This window comes from Calypte anna, chromosome 5 (assembly GCF_003957555.1).
Source record: "Calypte anna isolate BGI_N300 chromosome 5, bCalAnn1_v1.p, whole genome shotgun sequence".
Classification (NCBI taxonomy): Eukaryota; Metazoa; Chordata; class Aves; order Apodiformes; family Trochilidae; genus Calypte; species Calypte anna.
In genome coordinates, this window is record NC_044250.1 from 8,703,002 (window position 1) to 8,724,260 (window position 21,259).

Here is a 21,259-nt window from a genome sequence, read left to right on the forward strand (position 1 = left end):
CCTACTTCAGGAGGCAAGGAATGCCGCCAAGAGAGAATGACAGCAATGTTATTGCACGACTGCATTTTCAAAACCCAAGAATTAGAAAATATAAATTAGGATAAAATGCAGCTTTCTCTCCATTTACAGAAACATGCAACCTTTATATAATCTTAATTCTCCCACTAACTCTGCTAATCAAAGAGAATTAAAAAAGAGAAGGTGACTCCTGGGTTGTTGGTTTTTTTCCCTTTTGCTTGGTAAAAGGGAAGAGTGAAAAAAAAGCATTCCCCAACCCCTTTCTTTCCCTTATGATTGTCTGATTGCATACATTTCAAGCCCTTCTAAGTCATAGCCTCTTCTTATAAGTCACCTTTATGACTGAAAAGCTTGAAAGAATGCATTTACTCCTCAGCAGACGTATAGAAATCCTTTGTATTTTACCCTTACTGAAAATAGTTGTCTCCAACTGGATGTTAGCTCTGAAAACTTATTAACCACTTTATCTGAAGAGCTGTCACCTAGAGAAAATATATTTTGCTACATACAGCACCAAATTAGTAACTTCAGACCTTTAATAAGAGATAAAATCAATAATGTGATGGAAAAGGCTATGGCAATGGAGACATACTTGAGGCAGAAGAACATCTCAAGATGCCATAGTAAGAGCTGTACACTTTTTTTTCCTTCCTATTGTTAAAAGCTGGTTACTCTCATACTTGCCATTGCTGACAGTGCTCCATTTGTTTCACCCTGCATGTTTTCATTTTCCTTAGGGCACTGATTTCCTCGCACTTCTTCACAGCTTCATAAGTGAAGCAGTGTGACATCAAGCACATGTACCTCATCTATCCACTGCTTCCTTGGGATTCTGAAAGAGGTGAGAACCAGGGTAATGATTTTCTTCACAAGATAATAATTTCCTACCAGAGCCATAGATTTTCCTCAAGTACGTATTTCCAAAGCTTTCTAGCTTTCAGTCTTGGACTGTCACAAATCTTTCACCTAATTATTACATCAACAAAAATACTGTGTTAACATTCAATTTTTCTCTAACTCAACAAGCATGATCGATGTTCTTCTAGTCTGAATGTTACCAAGTATGTAAAGTTTTAGGTAAGAGCACTTAAGAGAAACTTCATACCAAACTGAGCCCCAAAAAGAGACATCTCAACTGCTCTACATTCTGCTTTCTCTGCTATGGTTACCAACAGCCCATAAACACATGAAAAAAACCACAACATACACAATGAGAACAGCTAATGCTCAAAGCAGACCAGAAATAGCAGCATGGGAAATTTAACTTTCAGTTAATACTTGAACTGAACTATCAGTAATGACAATCCAGACCTTCTAAAAACAAAGCAACATAGCTTATGCGATACAGTCTGGTAAAAACAGTAATAATGCCCTATCCAGATCTACATAATCTCTCTAGCAAATGCTTAGACTAAAATTTGATGACCAGTTAAAAATATTTTTTGATTGGTGCAAAAGACTGATTTTTTCAGAACTGCAGGGAGAAATCAGATTGATTTTTGTTTACAACATGGCAATTTTTCATTGCTGTTTCTGAGTCCCTTATGGGAAAGGACTTGATTCCAGAAGCCATGTACTTTAAGCTAAAATAAAGTTGAAACTACTTCCTCAAAACACAAATACCTTTGTAAAATTTAACATTTTCAGGTTTTCTGCCTGTATTTTCTAAGGAGCAAATAAATCACTCCAACCAGATAAGCAGGAACAGTTTATTGTGACACTGGCAGCTTTACCTTTCTTGAGTAACATGGAAATCTCTTTTAATATCTGCATCTTTTCACCTGATTAAACACAAAACAGGAGCAAAGGAACAAACTCTTCGAAACAGAGAGTTGAATCATGGCAAAGATATTCTTTAATAGAAAGTAAGAAAAATCTCCCTACTGACCATTATGCAGAAGGAGGAAAAAGATAAATATACACAGCTCTTTGTTCCGTTTGGTAGGATTTTAAGATCCATCTATGCATGTATAAGCACAGAATACAAAGTTTTGGGTACACAAGAAGCCCCTAAACAGATTTCATGTTCCATAATTTTTACATGCATTCCATACTTGGTGTGCTGCTTATAGTACAGGGATTCTGTTTGTCATCTACAGCAGTTTTAGCTTATGAATACACCATGGGTGAACTTAAAGAAACATCCACTAGTTGCTAATAGAAAGAATCACAGGAAGCTCTGACAACAATTCACTAAAACATTAATTTGTTTTAAGGTTTTTTTTTAAATCACAGTTTTCAAATATAAAAATTGGGCTTTCCCTATAACTGCAATGTATTTACATGAACCTTTTAAAAAAGATGGTCTGTAATTTAGATCTAATCGCTGTCATCTGAACCACCTTCAGAACCCTCATCATTGGATCCTTCTGGTTCAGATTCATTACCAGATGCTCTGCCAGAACCCTCATTGTCAGATCCTCTCTCAGAGTCCCTCTCAGAGTCAGCACTGCGAGAAGCAGGGCGAGATTCATTTTCCGAACCCCCGGAACGACTTCTGCCTGACTGTACAGACTCATTGTCAGACTGCTCCGAATCTGACCGCTTCCTTTTTCTAGCTGACCTGTCACTGTCAGAGTCTTCCTCAGATGGGCGGACACTGGACCTCCTTGGGCTACCTGCCTCACTACCAGACTTGTTCCTGGTATCAGAATCACTATCAGAAACAATGCGTTTACTGTGCTGCTGTTCGCCATCATCAGAATCACTGTTGCTATTCCTTGCATGTCTGTAGGGAAAGAAAAAAAAGTAGTAGATGTTATCCATAGCATAAAAATAAAATGAGATACTAGGATTCGAGTAATGCTAGCATTATCACAATGAGAAGAAGGAATGGAATTATTTTACAATAAAAAGTGATGCTGGAAGTACAATGAAAGGCTCTTCCTTATCTTTTGTGTTACCTCATTACCACTGCAGTTTCTCCTGAAAGCATGTGTTGAAACTTTAGCTTGTACAAAGTTAATTAAGGTTCTTACCCATCATCAGCAATTTTGAGCTTATCCTCATCAGAAGAATCATCACTTGATGAAATGATGGCTTTTGATTTGATCTTTCCTTTCATTGAAGGAGGCAGACGTTCTGGTTTGGGCTGGGGGGAAAAACAAAGGGTTGCTTGTTCATATAACTGGTTAAAACATTGTGCTCAAACACATGGGTTTGAAATGTATTCAGAAAACTAGACATCCTTTGAACAGTTGTTCTAAAGTCATTAGATCAAAATTTTCCATTTACTAACACTTAATTCTAGATGGCTTCAGGAATATCCTTTTCATCCTTGAAGCAGCTACAGTAAAAAGGGAAGAAGGGCAAAAATAAGCTCAAAGGCAATGTGCTAAAAGTTTTGTGGTAATTTTCAACATTAGTAAACCTCTCTTTAGTAGGGTAATGCTTAAGTCTAAATGCATATTTAGATAACAATGCAGATATTCAGGGTTTAACTTACCGCCTTCTTTTTCTCTGCTTTGGGTGGACGGCGTTTTTTAGGTCTAGGACCATTTTCATGTTCTTCATCATCACTTCCCTCATCTGCCTTCTGGGGTCTTAAACAGAAACATGTATTATTTTACAATACAACATATTTTATGTAATGTAAAGCATAACAGCACAAAAAAAAAGTATCAGTTACCTCCTCCTCTTCTTCTTCTTTCTCTCACCCTCCTCTTCTTCCCCATCTTGTTCACTACCACTGCCCTTCCTCTTCTTTTTCTTTCTAGACATAGGCAGATCTTCATCACTGTCATCATTGACAAACTCATCAAATTCCCCTGCTCCTTTTTTGGAACGCTGTAATAAAGAAAAGCCCCACAATATAACCTGTTATTCACCTCCTCAGGTACATAGGTACCAGAAATCAATTCAAAGTAGAATCTTTATCTGAACATATTTTGAAAACATGAAAATACAGACAACTTTCCTATAACCTCTAGATTGATGTCATTAAGAAACATATTCCTAATTTTCATATAATAAAACAATCTTCTGTTATTTTAACAATTGAATAGAACACATTTTGGTGATGCCACTGTGCTTGAAACTTAGGTATTAACATCCAATTTTCACAGGTATTAAAACCTAAGAAATTTCAATCAGTGAAATAGAGCCAAGAACCTTGAAAATTATGCAACTGCAGGAGACCATATTTCAAAAGGGGAAAATGAAGGAGATTAAAACAAATAAATTCTGTTCTACCCTGCCTCCACCGCCACCACGTTTTTTCTCCTTTGATCCTTCCACTTCACCAGTGAACATCAGAATATTCTTTGTTTTCTCCACATATTGAGCTCTCTGTTCCAGAAGTTTCTTCTGCTCTTCCTTTTCTCTTAGGCGCTTCTCCTCCTGAAACAGAGAGGAAACTAATTGTTACTATTCTATTTGAAGCCTCATGGAGATTATAATGGCAGGTGTACAAAGTATCTGCTGACAATAAGCTGGAAACTTGATTTTTGACAGTCTAAGTCATAGCAGAAGGTCCAGATGGTAGCAAATGAAAACTTCTATATGCCAGCTAAAATTTTCTATTTTCTATCTTCTGAAGTAAGCAAAAGTCCAAAAGAACTGTTGCATCAAGTGCTTCTTAATCAGCCTTTAGCATAGAAATTTTATGGCAGATCTTCTGCAGCACCAATTTTACTTCCCCTCAGAAAATAACCATTTCTGAGGTTACAAGGAAGAATGAGTGAGCGTAACCTGTTAGCCATAACATTTGCTGCTAGCACTTACTGTAACTAAGAAAAATAGCTAATAGACACTTTCTGACTAACACCAGGTACCACCACAGAAGAACAGGGGCATATACATTGCTAACAGGTATATTTCAATATAATTTTAATATTTTAATAACAAAGAGGTTTTTTTAAATACAGTATCAAGAATGTAACAGAATAAAACCTGTTCTTTAAGCAGTTTTTGACGAAGCAGCTCCTTTTCTTGCTCCTGCTTCGCACGCAGCTCCCTCTCTTCTTCATCCTGCTTGCGTGCCCGAGCCACATGATACTGGGCTTGACTCAGTAAGTCAGAGCATTGCCTGTAACATGCAATGTTTTCAAGTAAAGGAAGGTGGCAGGCACATACTAGAAGAAGAAACGGTTTTAAAAAGGGCATACATCACAACACCACATTTATATTACCAACAAAGAAAAAAAAGCCTACTTGAAATAGTACAATAGTACAGCCTCTGCAGTATAGCTAGTAAGAACTTTAATCACAACATACTAGCAAACTTAATTGGAAAGATTAAAGTTCTATAGAGGTTAAAGTTATATAGAACATTCAAGCATCTTGGAACATTAAAAACAAGGTGCTTTTAATAACCTTTTAGCTAAAGTTAAAATGATTTTTCTTTTAATATTAAATTTTTTTATTTCTTTTAAAATTAAAATTTTCTTCCCTGCTTTAAGGACACTATTTAAGATGCACCCTGCATGATGCCCAAGAGATGTTATTAGTACATGGCTATAAAAATCTTAGAATAACATACAATAAATGAAACAGAGCATACTGAGTGAAAACCTAAGAAGTAAGCTTAGAAGGAAACTGATTTGAACAGCCACATGTACAAGCTCATTATCCTGAGCAAAAGTTAAAGCAGAAAAGACTCTGCAAAAGTTTTTCATGTTTCAGTAACTGAACTATGTGACTTACCCATGAACTACTTCAAAAAAATCTCAATGAAAACAAAAAACATTGCTAGGTTATGATGTTCTAAGCCAAAACAGTGAGAGCTAGAGATGTTTCAATAAACATCACTGCACTCTCACTGATGAAAAATTTGCCATTAAAACACCTAAATTTTTCAGGCCTGAGCTAATGGCAGACCCCGTATGCTGGGCATTTCAGACTAAATGAAAAGGCTGGAAAGCAAAGACAGGAAAAGAATGAAATAGAACAACCATGCACTTGTATTTCTACTGTTCTGAGAAATGTCAGTTTAAATTTTGGAATCCGGTTTTAGTATGAAAAAAAAAGACAAAAATATTCAACTTGTCTGAATAAAGGATTTGTTTGTAGTTTGGGTTTTTTACCTGGCCTCTGTAGCAGCAAGTGCCAAGTCAAACCTCATCTTATCACCTACTTTACTCAAGTAACTGAAGTACCTGCAGGAAAAAAACCCAGATATGGCATTACTTATGTATTTACTGTAATTTCACCTTAAAAAAAGCATTTACTCCCAAATTACAATCCTATAAATCTCAACAGGAGAGGAAATCTCAACTGGTTTTGGTCACAGTAATACAAAGCCCTTTGAGAAACACATATTGGTAACCTGACCAAACAAAACTGGCTCTGGAGAAAACTCAAACTACATAGTTTTGTAAGGCCCAATCTTTGTTTCCCTGCTAGAAATTCCAGAATTACATACAGTGTTTCATAGATGATTGCTCTTCTAACCAGATTTGTGACCTATACTGCAAATTTACTGTAAGGGAACAACAGGATAGATTACAATAATTAGAAATAAATCATGTTTACCTGTGGGCTAGCTCCAGTTCTTTCACAGCATTAAGCACCTCCTTTAGGTTGCTTTTTTCATCTTTCAGGACAGAGGTAGCCAGTCTTTGTAGCACTAAAGCTACATTAAACATAAGGACTGTATCACTTGGTGCTACATGCCTGGCCTGTAAATAAAAAGCCTGTTTTTAAAATATGCTACATGATCCAACTGTATACTGAAAAATACAGAGAATAAGCACCATTATTTCAGTGCCTGACTACTGACTTTACAGAGATACAAACATGGATCAACTTACATTAATTTTATTCTGTGATATATGATGTTTTATATCCATACCTTCAACAAAGTTTGTTTGCATTCCTGTAATTTGCCACATTTGAAGAGTGCCCGAGCCAAATATAACAACACTTCAGTGTTTTGATGCTTATAGAACTTTCTCAGACAGTTTTCATACTAAAATAGAAAACAAAATATCACATGAAGAGGTGACAATGGTTAGTTATTTTGGTCAGCTGGGTTAGCTAACTCCAGCAAATTTTTCTATTCCTAAGAAGCATTGCTATTAATATGCCTCCTGTTTTTTAAAGAAGCATGTCATTCTACCTGCATGCCTCCTTTCCCCTGATCAAAAAATTCTTTCCAATATTATTCCATAGCAAGTACACGATTTTTCTGGAAACTGGCAGCAGACCAGGAGGCTGGAGACACAACAGAGAATACTGTGCAAAACCATCTATTGTAACAAAGTCAATGCTAAATACTATCTATTGTAATTCATTTTCGAAAATGAAAAACAAGATAACCCGAAGTCACCAACTAAACATACTATGTAGTTTAATTTAGAGATGTTACCATCTGCACAGCACTGATGTACTGTTTCTGTTCTACGTAGATATGTGCCAAATTCAGCCACACATCGCTGATATCTGCTGTTGCCTCTCTCACTTGGGCAAAAACATCACGAGCTTCACGGAAATATCCTTTATGTGCCAAGACAGCTCCTAAGGGGAAAATAATGTGCACAGCATAAGCTTCCAGGTTCATGTACTACATACTCCTACCCAAGAAAACGAAACATTGCCTGAATGAAGTTCCCCATTAAGGACTACATGACACTGCTGCCATATAAAAGCTATTCTTTGCTGTGCTACACTACAGAGTGTTCAGGCCATGCAAAAACAGTTCTACATTAATGCATGAAATGTAAGAATATGATCACTTCTGAAGGAACATTGGAGTCTAATATTTACCTATGCCATTAGCAGCATACAAATTCTTTGGATCATTTCTAAGTACTTGCTTGTAGATCGCTAATGCACGGTCTTGATGACGCTTCTCCTGCAGAAAGAGGTATCCTGGTTGACAACTCATTTCTATAACAGGGTATTAAAAGACCTACCCAGAAGTTTTTTTTGGTTGCAAGATGCCAAACAAGCATCAACAAAAGATTCTGAGTAGCTAAGAGCATACAAAAACACCCCAAATAAAATCAAGACACCAGGCAGACATATACCCGCTACCTTTTCTCTGTCTCTTGTGGGTTGATGTAGAGTCTGCAACCAGACATTGCCAAGAGCCAGCATGGAGTAAGTATCATTTTGTGTTGAGGGCTGTTTCAATATTCTTTCAAATTTCTTCTGTCCTGGTCCCCATTCTTGTTTAGCCAAATGAAGATTGCCAATCAGAGACCAAGCATCTGGGTGGTCCTAAATAAAAATTCTCTGTAAGTTGCAAAAGCACTGTTTTCCCTTTCAAGGTTACTTTTCAAGTATAAAATGCTATTTTTCTTAAATACAATTCCTTATTAAAAAAAAAGCAACAAACAAAACACACTGAGAGTAGACTACAGTAGTTCTCTCTTCTTCCTCTGGTTTACATGAACAAATAATAAAAATACAAGCAAAGAAAAATAAAATTTTCAGTTGTATTTCAGGTGTTTTAACTTTAAACGCTTAAAGGGTTACAAACCTGATTTATCTGAAGTGCTTCTTTAAACCAATCAGAAGCCTCATAAAAATTTCCTTTATCCCTAGCCATGGCTCCCAAGCGCAAGTAGCCTAAGATGGGAAATACAAAAAAGGTATCAGAAAACAGGTTAAAGTTATTTCAAACAAAGAAAATATTTGCCATGCATGAATTTCAAAAGCAATCTTTTCCTTGATCTGCTAAGGACAGCAAACACTAAGACAACTTTCACATTCAGTTCACAATGAGACACACCATGTGAGGAGGAATGTCCATCCATAATGGTGATACAGAAACTGCAGAGTTCTAACAGCTAAAGTAATGTTGATGATTTTAGTTGGTTTCATAAGTTAAAGACAATTGAAAAATCTCAAAGAAAGAAGGATACATCAGGTACACAATTCTCCCTCCAAATTAAACAGCTCTCTGGTCACTGAAAGATTTGGGAAGAATATCAGTTAGCAGGTGACAATAGAAACAAAGCAGGGAAAACATTATGTATTAGGGCATGCTCTGTGCTGCATCTTGCTGAGCAAGGACAGTTATTTGTGTTTGCAGCAAATATCACAGGTCAGCTACTTGGGGTCTAGAGAAAAAGCAGAGTAAGGAGGAAAACCAGGATGTACCATTGAAGCTGTGCTAACACCTTCAACAACCCTTTTTACCAGGAGGAAGGCCAAAATCCAAAATAAAGTGATTTTCCCAAAGGGACTCTACTCACCCACATAGGAAGAGTCACAGAGTCTGGGCATATCAAATGCCTTGATTGCACCTGAGTGCTGAGGTGCTACCCATTAGTGGGTGTGAGGAGCAAGTGAACAAAGGCATGCAAGTCTAGAAAAAGTAATTTTGCTATATTTTTAGAGTGCAGTATGATTTATTAATAATTATAAGTCTTAAAGCTGGAGACTGGACTATAAGGATGATACAGACCTTTAAAAAAAAAAAATAGGGAAAACAGCAGATAGGTAAGTAGGCCCCAAAACTAATATGAAAAGAAGCGAAGACAGGTGTAAGGACAGCAGAAGGCACTGTAAATGGGAAGATTTTTGGTATTATAAGGAGAAATGTGAAACTAAAATACCGAACATTTCTTACAATCAACGTAATTAGGATGTTCTCTTAAAATGTTTTTATACAGCTTTTCCGCTTCATGAAATTCACACATCGCCTCATACAGTCTGGCAAGGTTATAGGATGTTGTTACAGAGATAGCATTGTAATAATGCTCATCGTGTTCAGCTTCTGCTTTTGCACGGTCCAGTGATGCCAAAAAATATTTCTAAAGTATAAAAAGAAAAAAGGAATAAAGCACTCCAGAATATTCTTATAGGAAAATTTCTGAGTGATCAAGAAATTCAATTCAAACTTTCAGTAATTACATACCTTTGCTTCTCCTAGGTTTCCCAGCCTGAAGTGCAGTGCACCCACATTGTTTAAAATCTCTGGTGGGACATCAGCCTGTACTTTCTCTTGCAGAATGCGTGTGGCTGTACCATAGGCTGACAGTGCACCCTTTACAAAGAAAGAGAAAGCATATGAAAGAAATAAGAGAACAAGGCTTGATATGCTCTTACAAAATGCACACACATCATTCACCAAATGTGTATTAATAATACCTGTATATCAGTCTGTTCTAAAATTTGGGCTAGTTCAATCCATGCCTCTACATCATCAGGATACTGTTCTGTGACTTTCTTTAGATGTCCCTGAAAAACAGCAGAAAACTATTGTGCCTCTTTGTGGATGCACAAACTGTTGAAAAACATAACCAAAACAAAGAGTGATAGTATTAACATTAGCACTAGAAAGATACACCAAGCTGCAAAAGAAAACATCCTCAATATCTGCAGTTTGGTCACCAAAAAATTACTTTAGTTTCCTTTCATCATTACTATATTTTTCTGTAGAACACGACACCTGCTTGAAGTCTTAGAAAAGCAGAAACTGTTACACCATAAGCTAGAGAAGTGAGATCTAACATTTTTTGCATTTCTTACCCAACATCAGATGCTGGCAGAAGCAAAACTCACCTTTGCAATATCCCGTTTCTCTTGGTCCTCTGAAGCTGCATAAAGAGATCCAAGGATTTTCATAGTCTCATAATTATTTGGATAGGCTTTCAGAACTTTTTCAAAGCATTGTGATGCATTCTCTTTGTCCCCTCGATAAATGTACATTTGACCCAATCCAAAAAATGGAAGTACAAAAGAAGATGAGGCAAACTGAGTAGCCTGGTAATAATACTGGAAAGCTTGATCATAATCTTCCTAATTAAAAGAAGTAAATAAAGAATCAGTAATGTTTTCACAGGTAAGCTCTTGATAAGCTTTCTGAACAAAGATTTTTAGGTGTTATCTCAGAGGGGGCTTTTCAAATTGCCCTACCTGTACATGAAAAGACCTAGCCAGCTGGTAACAACTCTCTGCCTGCATTGCTTCAACTTCTGTGTTATGGAAAGCATGAAGAGCCAAGTGCTGCACTTTACCATAGTCCTGAAAAACAGGAAGTTAAATGAAATCTGAAAGCCTTTATTTATGGTCAAATGATTTATTACTGAAACAAAACCAGCTGCAAAACACAAGAAAGTTTTAGCCATAGAACTAACTAAATTAATAACAGCACATTTAGTTTTAGTGGTAACTGTTCGTTATTTTTTATTTTAAAATCAGAGAAGGGTAAGAGGGGAACAAAACCAAACAAACCACCCACAAAAGCCCCTTCAATTAAGAAATAAATGTACCTTTTCTTGACCTTCCTGAGAAAAGTTTCTTACAAAATTTAAGTCAAAATCTTTATACTTGTCCATCTAAATTAACAGTTCCGTATTAGGCACCACTTAGCCTGATGAAATGAGATGGAATACAGCACCAGAATCCCTGCTCTTCAGAGGTTATCACGTATTTCACTGTAAAATACAAAAGACCTCTTACCTTCTTGAAGAAGAAGTGATTAGCCAAGTGATTCAATACCATTGGATTACTGGGATCAATCGTGTAAGCCCTAGAGAGGAGTTGAACACCATTCTTGATGGAATCAGCCTAAATGAAATATTGACAGGTATATTATTGAACAGATTAGTTTTTCTAAGATTGGGACATAAAAAGAAGTCAAATAGGCAGTTAAAAAACAGTAATTTCATTTCAAAAGACACTACCTTTCCAAACTTAGCAATATACCTTGATTAGGAGGCATTATTAATTTTTACAGCAAAGAGGTTTTATAATGACACTATGCATATCTATGAGTTCTCTGGTACTTTGTGTCTTACATCCAATTTCAATCAGATCCAGATGGTTAGAGGTCTCAAAGCTCCTAAATACTTTCATAAAAAGAACCAGAGATAACAACACAAGATAAATAATAAATAAATATTTATAATAAATAAATTAATTAATTTCAACAAGAACACAGTGTAATCTCAACCCTGATCTGACATCATAGAACTTTCTAGGATGGAGAAACATTACAAATATCTAAGCACAGAAAATATGCCAATTAGTAGTTTGCAACTCAGAGAGAATCTTATCCAGATAAAGCGTTCTGCTTGCCCCCTGTCAACCCTTCACTGTTACACTAAGTTAGCAGTGTTGGTTGTGAAAACAGTTTGAAGTAAAGCACAGATTACACATTTCTTATAAAGAACAAAAAACATATTTGCATGGGCCAGCTTTTAATCACAGCTTTTCAAAGCTTAAGGTGAGTGGGTTCATCCCTTGACTTTAGCAAAAAGACCTTCAGGCAAAAAGAAAAGGAAGGTAGCAGGTTTCATTAGTTTCTCTCCTGTGGAATTACTTAGTCAAATTTGACTTGGGAATATTTTTGGCTGTCTCTCTAGTTTTAGGGAAGGAAACTCTCATGCCCACATTTTTAAGAATTCTTCCTGAAAGTCTTAACAGTTATTTTTTTCCCATGATGTAGTAAACCAAGTAGTTTTCAGATATTCTGTGCTAACAGAAAGTCTCTCTAGGGAGCTACATGTTCTGCAGACAGCGTAACAATGAATTTTTAGCAGCATACAATTATGTAACAATTTTTATTTTTTTAAACATTTAAAGGCTCCATCCTTCACTAAGAAGCTCCTTAGCATGGATCAACTATCTCAGATCTTATGATCCCTGTTAAACTATATGAGCACATTAATTTTTCTAGTGATACAACATCTAAACAGGCAGGATCATCACTTTATCATAGCTTCATCAGCCTATTTAAAATTTGTTCTTGCCTACGTTGGTTTACCACGTGATACGCTTGGTAAGGCAGCCTGAATACAACTTAAACACTGTGTGAAAGCTCATGTCCCTTAAAGCCCAGGACTAATCTCCTGGGACTAGGTCTTTTACCTTGACCCTCCAGTTAGCACAATGCTTGTTTGAAAAAAATTCCTGATCCACTGGAATAGAGCTGCCCTTGCAATTGTTCAAGACTTTCAGAGCATCCTGAATACAAACTGATTTAGTGAGCCTTCAGAGCCACAAATCACTAAGTAAGGCTGGCTATAACACATATAACTATTACTCACTAAATAAATTTATTTTAATTAAAGAAATCAGCATTTATGGGCTTCTAAGTGATTCAACATGCATTCATACTTTTCACCATGATTTTTTATTATTTCAATTAAAACAGTTAACTTAGCACTGTTTTACTGTAATTAATGTACATTAACCTCCATGAGCAACAGAGTTGAATTTTAACAGTAGAAAAAAGTTGCTCAGAATGCACTGCTCACATCACAAGTACAGTAGCATCATTCAGTGGAGACACAGACTTGAAATTATTTAACTACAAAAGCTATTATCCCTTTAAAAAAATGGACTACCTTTCAGAGGATAAAATGGTTGCTTTTTCATGTAAGAAGGAAGGAAACTGAGTATGGATTCTTGTTAAGTCAGACCCACCTCTTTGTTATTGAGTTCCAGAACAGCCAGTCCAACCAAAGCCCCTACGCATTTTGAATTTAGCTCCAGAGCCCTGCTGAATGCTAAGCGAGCTTTTTCCAACTTGTTCAGTTTCACGAAGCAGTGGCCCATACCTAATCGAACCTCAGCTAGAGAACAAGATGACACCATTCAGAACCTCAAAAGTTCAATTTTATAAGTTTTTTACATTCTGGACATCAGTTAAAGTGAAAGCAGAAATTTTAATATTTCTTTAAATCCTTTAAGCCATCTATTTGCTGCTTTACAGGCAGCCTCCCACACTTGGCAGCAAAACCAATTGTAACATATTAAGACTTGATTTTCTCACACAGTCCAGAATACTGGTCCATCCCCAACAGATTCTGACACTAAATAAATAAAAAAGTTATATTATAGAATGTATTAAAAATTATAGAGAAAGGCATTTAAAAATTGCCAGATGAAAGGGCTGGAAATTTCTTAGGCAGGGTAAATCCACTTGAGAATAGGATGCCTTCAGAAAACACACATAAAGATAGTTAAGGCATTTCTCCTCAAACGATCAACTGATCACTGCTTACAGTTTATCATCCTCCAGCTTCCCTGATCATGTACAGACGAGCTTGTACAGAGAATTCACACCATATTGCCCTTTCAGATTACTCGTGAGCTACAAATAGAGACATTTACATACAGCAACTTCAAATCTGTGTCTGCCTGAAAAAGGGGAGTGGATGGAAGATGTTTGTTTAAAAGTAAGGCCTGTATTTCTAAGTCCACTGTTGCAGCAATAATCTTATGCTAAACTAGACTACAGAATACAAATACATTCTTTTTTGCAGATAGGTTATGGCAAAGTATACCACACCTCCCAAGAGACTTCAGAGATTTTATGATCCTAATGCAAATAACCTGAACTAATATCTCTAAATTTATCACTTTTACAGACATCACTGATAGCTTTCCCAGACTCACACCACATCTGGAAAACTCAAATCATGAATTATAGGTAGAACTTTATTTTTTATGTCTTGTTCATCAGTAATGCTACTACATTGCTTTCTGAACCCTTATTCCAACAGCTCACAGATAGTTTCTGTGATAGTATTGAACAGTCCCTTCTTACACAACTTCAACTACTCTTATATGCAATTTCTCATCTTCTAATAGCTCTTTAAAGAGTAATAACAAGAAAAAAAAAAGAACTGTATTTTCTTAAACAATATTTCCTTCCCTAACAACTAAGGAACGCTTTGAGTCAACAAACACCTGACCTCCTTCACAGTGAGGGCTGAGTTTTTTTTGAAAGATACAGATCACAAAAAAGCCTGTAGGTATTTGAGTTAACTTGCAAGCACAGCAAATATTTCCACTAGCACATACTTTGTCTTACCTGGGCAACCTGGATTGGTACGCAATGCTTTCTTGTAGTAGGCAAGGGCTCCTCTATAATCTTTCTTGTTGAAAGAAATGCATGCTTTACCTGTTATAACATAACATTCATTAATAAATTAGAAATATAAACAACATTGATATTAATGAGATGCTCATAAGTATTTGGTAAACTAGTGCTGTGCCAATTTTCAAAAGTTAAAATTAAAAACTAACAGAAAATTCAGACAACTACCACTTTAATTGTCTTTAATGATGTTAATATGAAAAAATATGAAAAAAAAATCAAACATGAGAACACATTAAATGTACATTCTTAGGAGTTTCTGCAAAAATTTAATTCTTTGCTCTCCCAGATGAAAGACACTAAGACTGCATTACGGAGCAAACAAATTAATATATACCTTACTACTGGTATCTTCACATTTGATAGAGTATACAGCTTCACTGGCATCATCAGAAAAATGTAAGTAGTTGGACTGGATGTATGGCCAAGTGTCTCAGAAGATGCTATCTAGCATTATATTTCTCCTATACCTATGTACAATTCCCAAGGTTAAAGTAATCTCTGTCATGTGTTTCTGGTCAAAAGTGCACACTTCTTCATCACATTCTTTCTCTCTGCTCACATAGGCACTCTTCTTAAGCACATAACTTATTTCAATACTCAACTGGAGAAACCAGGTTTTTACACAAATACCCATAAACTCATACCAAGAAGGGCAGGAATATTATTTGGAGACTGGTTGAGCACAAAATGAAACTGTGCATCAGCTTGGTCCATCTTATCACCTTCAAGCAGACAAAAGCAGGCTCTTCCCAGCAAGTGATTCTAGATAAGGGAAAAAAAAATATTGTGATACCTTTAACTTTGTAAAATATGAAGATTAGACTATGTGAAAGATTAACTGGCTATGCTACAATGCTTTATATGATTAATTTATCTCTCTTAAATCAGGAAGAAAATAAAACAAGAAGGGTCTTTATCATCCACCTTTAAAGTCCACATATGATCAAGCAAGAGAGTAACCAGTTCTTCCTTTCCAACCCCCAAAAGCTAACTGACATAGCTCTATCAGGTGTCCCAAGCTAGATACAGTTATTCTTGGTGCACACATTTCAGATACTTACAAGTTTTGCTTATGTGTACTACACTAACAGACTTTAAAGTCTAAGCAGATGCTACATTCACTTTAGTGCATCAACACTGATTTTCTTCACAAATCACTAAATAATTTATAGACAGTGATTTTGAAAGAGATTTTGGGTTTACCTGATCATACATGATAATTTTGTCAGCCATAGTATATAACAAGGTGGCTTGTGTAATGAGCTCCTTCTTGTTATCTTTGTTCTTCTCCTTTCGAGCCTGCTGCACATAGTATGCTGCCAGTGTATCCAGACATGTCATCTGATCTTTTTCATGGTCTCTATAGTCCAAGTTACCATCTATGCGTGCAGCTTCCAACAACTTCACAAAGTCTTCTGTTTTTCCTTGCTTGTAGTATTCCAGCTATGAAACATACAGTATGTCTTAACAGCCAATATGTAACATACCACATTGATGCTTTAGGAGTCACACAGATTCTTTTTCCAGAATATAGGTGTAAATCCGGCAAAAGCGCAGGGATAATCAGACTACAGCATTCCAGTATGGCCAAATAATTTTCTGTCATCATTCCAATGTAATATGTTTAGATATGCAATTTTATTAGAAAACAAGTCTTAGTTATTTATAAATGAAGAATCAACTGATTCTTCTCTGAGCTTCTTCAACTTTCTGTACATTTCACCATACTTCCCATAGCACAGATACTACCTTCTCCCTGTTTAAGTGCACAAACTAAGGCACAAACCAAGACGACTGCAGAACTGAAAAGAAAAACCTTAGAAAGGGGGCTTTAGGCAGCTTGTTTCATTGAAAAAAACAAAAAGCGATTAAGATCTGAATATGTATTTGTCAAAACAGAAGCTCAGTTACCCGTGGTCATAAAAGTAAGAAAATCAGAATTATTATTTGATTACCTGAATATAATATTTAAATAAACAATCTGTATATATACTAACCGCTAAAGCAATCCATATGTGCAGCTGAGTGTGTTCCTGTTTCAGTATGCTTATAACTTCATCACCCTCAGGTAACTGATCGAAGTCAAGCTCGATAACCTGGAACCAAACAACACAGATTTTCTTTTCACAGAACATTAACAATGTTATCTCTTGATGAGCTGAAAGGAAGCTGGACATTTCAGAACACAATACAAAAATAATTTTTTGTTTTAAACAAGGTTATGAACAAACAAATAAGTCCTAACATATTCTGTACAACACAAAAGTGATGACCTCTCACAAGTATCAACTAAGAGACAGCCCAGTGTTTGGGATCCTAGTCAGGGGCAAGAAGCAGAAATGCTAACTCAGCTTCCTTATTCACTGTTTCAGGCTCAAAATTTGTACAGTTATTCAACTAATAACGACCTTGATCACATACTGCTGAAAGCTAAGACTTCTACAGGTAATGCAAAGATCTAAGATATAGTAAAAATCTTCCAAGTAAGCAGGCATCAGAGAATCAGCATTTAGCACTTACTGACATTTTTTAAAATCATCTTTATGACCAAGCACATTAAAAGATGGTTGAAGTGTATACTTTATAACAACAGACTAAACTTTATAAAGAACAGACTATATTTCTTCCATCACAAGTAAACGACATCAACAGCTTTTCATCCCACACAAATTATTTTGCAAGTACTACTTTCTGATGTTGATCTACTCTTCTGATTTGGGAAATTAAGTAAAGTAAAAGATAACCCCAAGGTGGGATGTCTGGCAACACAATTTACCTGCCTGTTGGTCACTTGCTGCTCAGTCACACCATATATATATATATATACACTAGTCATCTATGTTACAATTTGATTTTACAGCAAGGCAGAGGTTTAGTTTTACTCAGGCTTGTACTCTGTTTACCAGTGCAGGAATCCTTTCTCTGAAGACCAGATTAGAGCAGTCCAATTTATAAGGGTTTATAGTTTTGACTCTGCAAAACTTGAGAGTATGAACAGGAATTTTATTATGTTATTTTCAGTTGGTCTTGAACAGTACCTCCTGTTTGACAGATAATGATGTTTTGGGCAACCCTCATCTACAAACTAAAATAGATAATCATGAGAAACAGATATTAAAAAGACAACAAATAAATATGGAAGTAAAAAAGGGAAGCAAAAAAAATTTATATAATTTATAGCAACCCTTGGTGTTTAATTCAGAACATCAGAATCCAAGCCATAACTTAAACAGCAGCATCAAGATCAACTATTCATACTGACAACTCAGGCAGAAATTTCTCTCACAGACCAAGAAGCTCTCTAGAATGCAACCTACAGGGAGCAAAGTACCTTTGCCAGACTCAAAAACCCAACACCTGTCATATGCAAATTTGTTAGACTAAGGACCCATATGGTCACAAAAACCATTCCTCAAGCTATAAGCAGTATGTTTCAGTATCTTATTTAGCTACAGTACCTGATACACGATGACTTAACTTCAAAATTTATGATACCTCATAAATTCCCAAAGTTCTCTTAAATTATTTTAACCTTGGCTTGTGGCAGCCTACCTTAAATAAAGAAATGTCAAACAAATTTCTTAACCCATACTGAATTAATTCTACATAGTGGACCAGCTGCCCTATCTGTGTCAATGTGCCGATTTAGGAACACGCATTATGTTTACACAGAAAAATCAGCCTCTAAGAAACCAAGGAGAATTTAGCCAAGCAACGCCATCGCAGACAGGCACAAACTAAAGATTAGATACTGATCCCAAGAATCTTCACTCCTGAAGACTGCATCATCTCGCAGTTTATATTGTGCCCTTTTTCCACAGCCGTGTGGTAGCGAAGGACCCCGACAGACTGCCGGGCAGTTCCCAGCGGCTCTCCCGTCACAGCCACCAGCTAGGCAAGGACAGGGGGGTTACGGAGAGCAGAGGGCAGTCACCGTCCCCTAAGGGGAAACGGCAGAGGCAGGTTTGGGTTTCTTTCTACAAAGCGATATACCCGTGACCCCAGCAAATCACTCCGCTGAGGGAAGGGAGCGACACTGCCCCTCCAGCCCGGGACAAAACTACGAGGGAGCGACAAACGCCCGCGTCCCGGCACGCAACATAGAGAACACCCTTTCCTTCTCCCCCCTCCTCCGTGACCAGGCCGCGCCGCCCCCTCCCAGCCCCCGACTCGCCTCATCGGTGTCCCGGAGAGGGATCTCTATAGACCCCCGCGACATGATGGCGACACCGCTGTCCACCGAGCCACCGCCACTACCACCACCACACCACGGCACGGGCAGCGAGCGCGCGCACTTCCCCTCAGAAACACCGAGTGACCCGGATGTGCTCGGCCGAAGGCGGTGGTGGTGGGAGCGCTGGGAGCGCTGGGAGGAGGCGGGGTGGCCCCGCCCCTGAGGCGCAAGGAGCCAATCCCAGCGAGGCACGAGCCCCCAGGGCTGCCTCGCGCCCGTGGTGAGGCGGGTTTTGGTGCGCGGTGCTGTTGCCGCCGTAGCAGCAGCAGCAGGGGGAGTGGGATAGGAGGTCTTGTGGGAGCCTCTCAGCGAGTGGCGGGAAGCGCCGGAGGCCGGGAGCTCCCGCCGCCCGCCTCAGGCTGGAGGACTACGGGTTACACTGTATAACCTCTCGTGTGGCGGCTCGAAGTCCTCTTCTGAAGCCTTTTAAAACGTGAGCAGTTTCTTCATGAGAGAGTCAGGGCTTACTGAGGACTTGTAGACAGGTATTAGTCCCTCCAGCTTGTACATATGTATCGCATACTTATGTATAGACATATATCCTAGGATAATCATGGAATGGCTCGAGTGGGAAGGGACCTTGAAGATCATCAAAGTCCAATCCCCTGGTCTTGAGACCACGACTCCCTCAGGCTATGCCTCTCCAAATGTCATTTTAAAATGGGTAGAGATTTCCAAACAAATGCATCAGAACGTGTGGATTTTCCCTGTTTTTGAGGAAAAACAAATGTGATAATTGAAGTACATATCTAACTAACATAGGTGGTGTAATATTGTTAATACGTAATCACAATTTTTTTAGACACAGCTCGACCAATGATTTTAAAATTAAGTGTTTTTAATTGTAAATACTTAGTCTGGTAAAATTCTGAATCCTGAACCCAGGCTTAGATCCTAGAACTTGCTTTGGTGTTAGGTATTCGGCCAGGTGGCAGTGCCACTGCTTTGGCAGTGAAGCCCAACTGAGCTGGGCAGGCATTAGGGGAGTCCATGGTGATGAGGCAGGTCTGAGGTGAAGCTGGAACTGCTTGTGAGTGGGGCAAGGGCAAGGTCTAACACAGCCTAATGAGTGCCAGGCCTTACTGACCTGTCTGAAGTAGGTAAGTCCTCAGGCAAAGGTCCAGATCAATAGGGTATCTATGGCTAGGTTGGGACCTAGCTCTTACTGAGGGAGGGAACAACTCTTATAGTGTTATTCAGGCGAGGGCTGTGGGCCCTGGGTTGGGTTTATAGGCAGAATGCACCTGATATGGCTGGTCAGAGCCATTAAAGCTTATTAATGTAGCTAAGGCCCTCATGTAGTATGTGTATCTTAAAGAAATAGTGGGCTTAGTAAAATACTGGCTTGGTAGGTTTAGAAGGTGCTGAAAATTGAGTTACCAGGTATATAAATTGCTTTATTAGGTGTTCTAATACTTTACAAGTTCCACAATCTATTGAATTAGGTGTGCATCTCAAACTTGCTACCAAAAGAACTTAGGAATTTCTGTCCTGCTGGTTAAGGACCTCTAAAGCAGGGTATATTAAATCTACTTTGAGCAATTATATAGGTATTATTTTTCTACAAGCCTAACTATTTTTTTTTTAATAAAACAATGAGAAATGTAGCAAGGCAAAGCTCTCAGAATAGATGGTCTTTACTGCTTTATGTTAATGCTTTATTTGGAGGTGTAGTGTTTTTACAGGCCAAGAAAATTTGAATAGCTACTAAAAGCTTTACAATTTTGTGATGCTAAGGTTAGTAACTTTTTTTGTTGTTCATGTTTTTTTGTATTTGTCATTTGCCTTATTTATCTGATAAATATAATTGTGTCCTTCTAAAATAGTCAGCTAAATCTAAATAATTCTTCAGCAAGTAAAAGCTTTAGGGAGTGCTTGTGATCGTGTTTTGCAAGCAAGTTGTATATTTGGAGAGCGAATGCGTTTGTATTTAAGATATAAAACAGTGAGATGCTTACATTACAGCCTAAGTTTTTGGTGGTTTTTTTTTTTTGCCTTACTATGTTCTAGTGAGTCAAAAAAACATTCTTACTTGTTCCAGGAAGCTGTGATCGATAAACAGCTTATTCAGTGATAATTATTTTTCTTTTGAATGATGAACACCTTATATAGAAAGTGCTACTTAGCAAAAGCAGATTTTTTTTCCTCCTCTTCCTGGTGAAGGTTTTTTTCAGGGATTATGCAATAGCAGTACAAATTTAAAATGCATGTCAGCAATTAATAGG

The 21,259-nt window shown here is 37.4% G+C and overlaps 1 protein-coding gene across 1 annotated transcript; it reads right to left on the minus strand.

The window, feature by feature from the left end:
• Positions 1-1,713: 1,713 nt before the first annotated feature.
• CTR9 (CTR9 homolog, Paf1/RNA polymerase II complex component) lies at positions 1,714-19,121 on the minus strand. Its single transcript, XM_008504841.2, has 25 exons — positions 18,975-19,121; positions 16,798-16,896; positions 16,004-16,243; positions 15,445-15,562; positions 14,732-14,821; positions 13,339-13,487; positions 11,371-11,478; positions 10,825-10,932; positions 10,471-10,707; positions 10,057-10,146; positions 9,824-9,952; positions 9,536-9,719; positions 8,441-8,529; positions 7,993-8,178; positions 7,723-7,810; positions 7,325-7,473; positions 6,809-6,925; positions 6,490-6,635; positions 6,042-6,113; positions 4,909-5,044; positions 4,210-4,356; positions 3,647-3,804; positions 3,464-3,560; positions 2,997-3,109; positions 1,714-2,746 (listed from the first exon to the last, which is right to left on the minus strand). The coding sequence occupies exons 1-25, from the start codon at positions 19,017-19,019 to the stop codon at positions 2,338-2,340; spliced, it is 3,504 nt and encodes a 1,167-aa protein (XP_008503063.2). The 5' UTR covers positions 19,020-19,121; the 3' UTR covers positions 1,714-2,337.
• Positions 19,122-21,259: the final 2,138 nt, after the last annotated feature.